The sequence below is a fragment of the Rhineura floridana genome, chromosome 3, assembly GCF_030035675.1.
Source record: "Rhineura floridana isolate rRhiFlo1 chromosome 3, rRhiFlo1.hap2, whole genome shotgun sequence".
NCBI lineage: Eukaryota > Metazoa > Chordata > Lepidosauria > Squamata > Rhineuridae > Rhineura > Rhineura floridana.
The window spans coordinates 63,462,222-63,468,221 of NC_084482.1; the positions used below are offsets into that span (position 1 = coordinate 63,462,222).

The 6,000-nt window shown below is 41.0% G+C and overlaps 1 protein-coding gene across 2 annotated transcripts in view; it reads left to right on the forward strand.

The window, feature by feature from the left end:
• Window positions 1-5,571, forward strand: part of MFSD11 (major facilitator superfamily domain containing 11) — a 28,791-nt gene extending 23,220 nt beyond the window's left edge. For both annotated transcript variants that reach the window (XM_061616330.1, XM_061616329.1), the window contains exons 12-14: window positions 78-252; window positions 1,966-2,101; window positions 2,976-5,571. In XM_061616330.1, coding sequence (XP_061472314.1) covers window positions 78-252; window positions 1,966-2,101; window positions 2,976-3,140 — 476 coding nt within the window. In that variant the 3' untranslated portion in view covers window positions 3,141-5,571. The remainder of the gene's footprint in view (window positions 1-77; window positions 253-1,965; window positions 2,102-2,975) is intronic.
• Window positions 5,572-6,000: the final 429 nt, after the last annotated feature.

Consider the following 6,000-nt stretch of genomic DNA (forward strand, 5'->3'; position numbering starts at 1 on the left):
TGAATATTTGACTTACTGGAAATGATTTAAACTTTTTCCTTTTCTAACTTGCAATAACAATATATTCTCCGTAACAGGTGGAGGAATCTTTGGCCTCCTAAGCAAAAGCAATCAATTTGGCAGGAACCCAGTGGTGATGTTAGGCATTGTGGTCCATTTCATAGCTTTCTATCTGATTTTCTACAACATGCCAAATGATGCCCCCATTGCCTCCATGCGTGGGACAGACAATATAGCATTCATGGAACCAAGGTACAAGTTACTTTTCCTTTTCCTCTCGATCAAATAGATGGCTTAATGTGAACAAGCAAACATGTGAGTTCCAGGATCAAAGGTTGTGGCCGAGGCATTCTTCCTCAGGTCCTGCTGCTGCTGTGTTACCTGGGGCTAAGCCATGGTTGGCTTAGCATTATGTCCAAACTTGGGATCATGGTTTATCTCACTCCAGACAAGCCATAAGATGTAAACCAAGGTTTGTTCTTCCCCAGACAAACTACAAGCCTCGGTTTGGACATAAAGATAAGTCAAACCATGTGTAGCCTTGTGTAGCACAGTCGTAGCAGCACAAGGGGAGGAGCATTGCAGCTGCATTCTTTGGTCTGGGAACCTGCTTTTTCATTCTTCATGTTATGTGAGGATTGGTTATAGTGTTTGAAAGAGATGAACAGAAGGAAATCCTTCTCCTTGGTAGCTGTGAGCTGAAGGCATGGCTGGTGGACAGAGCCTTTAAATTCCCCCAGCTTTTTAGTTACTGGTCACCAATGAGTTTGGTTATATTGCATCATGCTAGCTGAAGATCTTGTATGTGTTGATTCTCCTTTGCCAGGATGGAAGAGCAACACCTCCGTTTAATATACATTCTTTTTGTTGTTTTTGGAAAATATATATCCCCATTGTTTCTGTGATAGAATAGTTTGTTCTTTGGAAACTGCTTCCTATACGGTAGGGCTCCGCTTCTCAGCACCCCACTTTTCGGCATTCCGCTAATACGGCGCCAGCGGGGTGATCAGCTGGAGGGGGGGTGGAGCTCCCTGCACTCCAGCTGATTTTGCCCGAGGAGGCATGATCAGACTCCCGTGCTTGCTCGAGCTGATTGTGCTGGAGGAGGGGAAGATCAGCTGTAGTGCGCTACAGCTGATCTCCTCCTTGGGGCGATAAGACTCCTGCACTCCAGCTGATCTCGCTGGAGGAGGGAAAGATCAGCTGTAGCATGCTACAGCTGATCTCCTCCTCTTCTGGCATGATCAGACTCCCACGCTCAAGCTGATCCTGACGGAGGAGGGGACGATCAGCTCTAGCGTGCTTCAGCTGATCTTCTCTTCCTTTGGCACGATCAGCAGGTTAGGTTCCAGACCCCCGTGCTACAGCTGATCCGCTTTTCGGCAGTTTTCGCTTTTTGGCGGGGGTCTGGAATGTAACCTGCCATATGGGTGGGCCCTACTGTATGTAAATTATTGTATGGTCCATTTTGAGGGTTGTGGGTCATCACGTCCTGTATACTGAACTGGTAAACAGATATGGAGTATTTCCAAATTAGATTCACTTCAGTATGATTAGAGAGACAGTGTGGTGTAATGGTTAGAGTGTTGGACTATGACTTGGGAGACCAGGGTTCGAATCCCCACACAGCCATGAAGCTCACTGGGTGACCTTGGGCCAGTCACTGCCTCTCAGCCTCAGAGGAAGGCAGTGGTAAACCACCTCTGAATATCGCTTACCATGAAAACCCTATTCATAGGGTCGCCCATAAGTTGGAATCGACTTGAAGGCAGTCCATTTCCACTTTTCAGTATGGCTAGTTGAATGTCAGTTTCACTTCAGAGATACATTCTGGATAAATCTAGGTTTTTGTGATACAGATTTTGAGGCATATCAGATAATGAATGGTAGGATTGTACATCATTTTCCAGTGATTATGGTTTATTGGTTACAGTGTGGTTAATGTTGGCTTCTTTTTATTTTCAGTAAAGAAGTGGCAATTTTTTGCAGTTTCTTGCTGGGTCTAGGTGATAGCTGTTTCAACACTCAGCTCCTCAGTATTTTGGGATTTCTGTACTCAGAAGACAGCGCACCTGCCTTTGCAGTCTTTAAATTTATCCAGGTATTATCTGTTGCCAAATGACAGACCCAGCTTATCATATAATCATCGTCTACAGGAATAATATAGTTGTTTATTTGTTACACATACAAAGAGTTTAGTGTAGCATTGGAAGTAAAGTGAGAGCCATCTAGTTTTGGCTGCGATTTGGGGTAAGGTTATGAGGCAAGAACATTGAAGCCTTTGCACTAAGGCAGGATGTTTGGGTAACCAAAATGGAAGCAACATTCCTTTGCAGATGTAGCTGGGTATAAGCCCCATTGAAGACAGTGAGATTTACTTCTGAGCATGCATTAATAGGATTGGGCTATTGTAATATTAATGTGTGATGAAACAATGGTTAATCTAACAATTTAAAAAACCACAGGAGAAATAGTCACCATAAGTGGAGTCTATGCATAGGTTAGTGTGCTATATAGAAAGTACTGGCTCCTATCTTAAAACATTAAATGGCATTCATGGACAAAGGCATAACAAATGAATAGATATTAAATAAAGAATAGCTCAGTGGATAAAATAGAATGGATAGATGCAAAAATGGCCATGTTCTAACTCAATCTACAAGTCAGCATGCTGTGTTAGATTTGGTGCAGGCATGTCATTTGAAGACTCGGTACGAAAACTAGGTATTAGGAATGACCTTGGATCAAGAAGAGTCAAACCTTATGTGGAAGGACATTTGAAGCTAAGCTATTCAGTTTGAAATGGTCAGATTAAAGAAGAGCTAAGGCAGTTAATTAGAAAAGTAATTTGAATTGGGAAATGTGTACTCTGGAATTCAGAAGAAAGATGCAATGTTATTAAAGCTGAATACCTCCAAAGCTGATTTGAAATGTTACTAAAATTGCACTCACCCCTTCTCTGCTTTCCTTTTCAGTCTGTCTGTGCAGCCATTGCATACTTCTACAGCAACTATCTGCTTCTTCAGTGGCAGCTTCTGATTATGGCCGTGGTTGGGTTCTTTGGGACGCTTTCCTTCTTCACTGTGGAGTGGGAGGTGCCAGCCTTTGTGGCCAAAAGCACAGATTACAGCAGCATTTGATGATGGCATTTTCAGCAGCCTGAGGCAATATTCACATGCAAATGCATGCTTACTGAAGAGACTTGATAGCATTTTCAATCATAGAACATGGGAAAACTTAAATACCAAAGTTTAAATTTAAATTTTTTTTTTGCTTCCGTTATAAACTGTGGTGATGGAAACTGCACACAACGTTGTGGAAGAGTAACCTGGCAATTGGACCAGTGAGGCCTTCTTTTTACCATTTCTACTTGCCAAGTGCCTCCATCTTGTATTTATGCCCATCCTTTGTGGAATTCTACAATTATTCCTTTTAACCGCATTTCTTTTTCATTTTTACTTGTCTTTCTGTGAATCCCAGATTTTTTTTGCCGATACATGAGAATATTTTTTTCACAGGATGTGATACGCTGCAACATAGAAAGTTAGTTCACTTTGTGGATTGATGTGGAAATCCATGGAGGGGTTCTAGGGCTTTTAAAAAAAAAATCCCATTCCATTTTCTCCAAATAACTCTTACAATTAGTGTCAATTTTTTAAAAAGAAAAGCTATATATTATGAGATAATAGCAGAAGGGAATTAAATGTACTTGCACAAGCTATTCTGCTAACTTTATCTGAGTCTAATCAGAGGCAAAAATGATTAAGGTCCAGAGCCCCTGTAGTCCCCATATCTTTTCATGTATGCTCTGAGACTATGTACTGTTTTCTCAGGATCAAGGTAATGATGTTTGCTGCTATAAGACTCTGTAGGAAATGCACTCCAGAAGCTCCCAAATCCTTTACCATAGAGATCCCACAAATATTCACATGCTCAGGTGGCCTTGGTGAGTTCTGCATGGCTTGTCACATGCATAACATTTCTGAGCTGCTTGGATAAGGGCTTGATTAAGGAAACTGCTGTGTTGGATTGTCGCCTCATTTATTTAATTTGTTGGTAAAAGTATTTGGGGAAGTTCACCAGCACAACCCATTAGTATTTTTTAAATACTTCCTTAGCATAAGACACTGTAAGTTTAGCATTGTCAGGATCCCAGAAAGGAACTCCAATAGAGCAACGGTAACAGACTTGGGGCCATTTTAAAAGTTAAATCCTACAAAGTGCTTACTGTGGAATCCTATGCATGTTTACTGAGGAGTAATCCCACTATCTTCAGTGGGTTTACTCCCTAGTTACTGTTCAGGATTGTAGCCTAAAAATGTAAATGTAGAAAAATGTGTGAAAACCATGTGTGACAATCACAGTGTCTGTGTTGTTGCGTGTACCCAATCATAAGCATTATATTGTACACAGTGTATTTCAAGCGATAAGCGACAGCTGCTGGGGGGAAATACTACAGCAGCCTTCTGCCTTCTGGCGCCCTCCAAATGTTTTGGACTACAACTTCCATCAGTCTGGGAGCTGGAGGTATCTGTAGGCCAAAACATCTACAGAGCACCAGAAAAGGTGGAAGGCTGCATCTGGCTGGCCATGCTATAGACAGAACACTGGATCAGATCATATTCAGGGGACCAGTACATGTGTTGATTTGAGAAATCACCATGTGTACTCTCAAGAGCAGCTGGACCCAGATACAGAGTGCATGTACCTGGGTACAGAGTAATACCCCCTAGAAATACCCCCTAAAAATTTGCCATCTAGCAAGGCAATTCTTACAGAAATACATACCTTATATGCAGCAGGAGGCTCTGAGACTGGCCCTTAAGGCACCAGCTTTTTGCTGCTGGGAGAAAAGCAAGGCCATTGAAGCATCCCAGCATTGAGGCTCCATGTGGAGAATGAAGATGAGCAAGCATAACAGCTGTTCCCTATCCACTTACCACTGGTTGCACAAAAGCAGCAATATCAGCCTTGTTGCAATTCAAACGGTTAGCTCTCTTTGTAAGGACTATTAATCCACACCACCTATTTATGGATTTGAGAGCTAATTTTGTCTGCTTTTCCTAGAGCAAGGTGGAGTTCAAAGAGTGTCAGAACAAGTCCCTATTTCCGGGAAAACTGCTTGAGCTTATCCCAGCTGTTGAAGGCTGGGCAGAAGAAATGTCAAGGGACAGGAAACAAAAGAAGCAAAAAGCTCACAGAAATAGGGAATTAGTCCTGTCAGTCATTGCATATCTTGGAGGGGAGAGACACAGCTGCTCAGAGACAGAACCTTGCACATCATTCAAAAAATCTCATTTGAGACGGGGCACCATCTCTGCTACCAAAGGCAATTAATTAGGGGAATTAGTTATTGTTGGCATAAGTTTTGCAATGCATTTGCCTTGTCCCAAATTATTTACATTCATGAAATAATTTTGCAAACTGGCCTTGCTAGTTTTATTGTCATATTTGTGCATTTTTTAAAAAAATATGATTTAAAATATTGTCAGTTATGACACCAGTTGTGAGGGTATTGCTTCATTTCTTTTTTGTGATTACATCATCTAAATAAAAATGAACCTCAGCTAACACCTATATTTTGCAAACGTGCTTTGAGGTTTGGGGGTTCAATGTGTGAGCTGGAGTATCTGCAAAATTCCTTGCTTTATCTCTGTTGGTGAACAATTAAGTCCTGTGTTACATTGGCAATCCATTTGAACTGTGGTGGATGTCCCTCTAACCTGACAATGCTAATTACTGTCCGTCCTTTATAATGATTACAAACCATTTTATAAAAATTGATATTTGGGGGAAGGATATTTAAAGCTGGCTATGACCGCAATCTTATATACACTTAGGAATACTTCTGAACAGACCATAGATTGCTGAGTAGCTGGATCTAAGCCATACAATGTCTTTAAAAAAATCTTACTTTTAAAAGAATTTAAAAAATTCTTATTTGAAATAAGTTCATTTTAATTATTTTTATTTAAAAGATTTCTAAGCTATCCCTTAAAT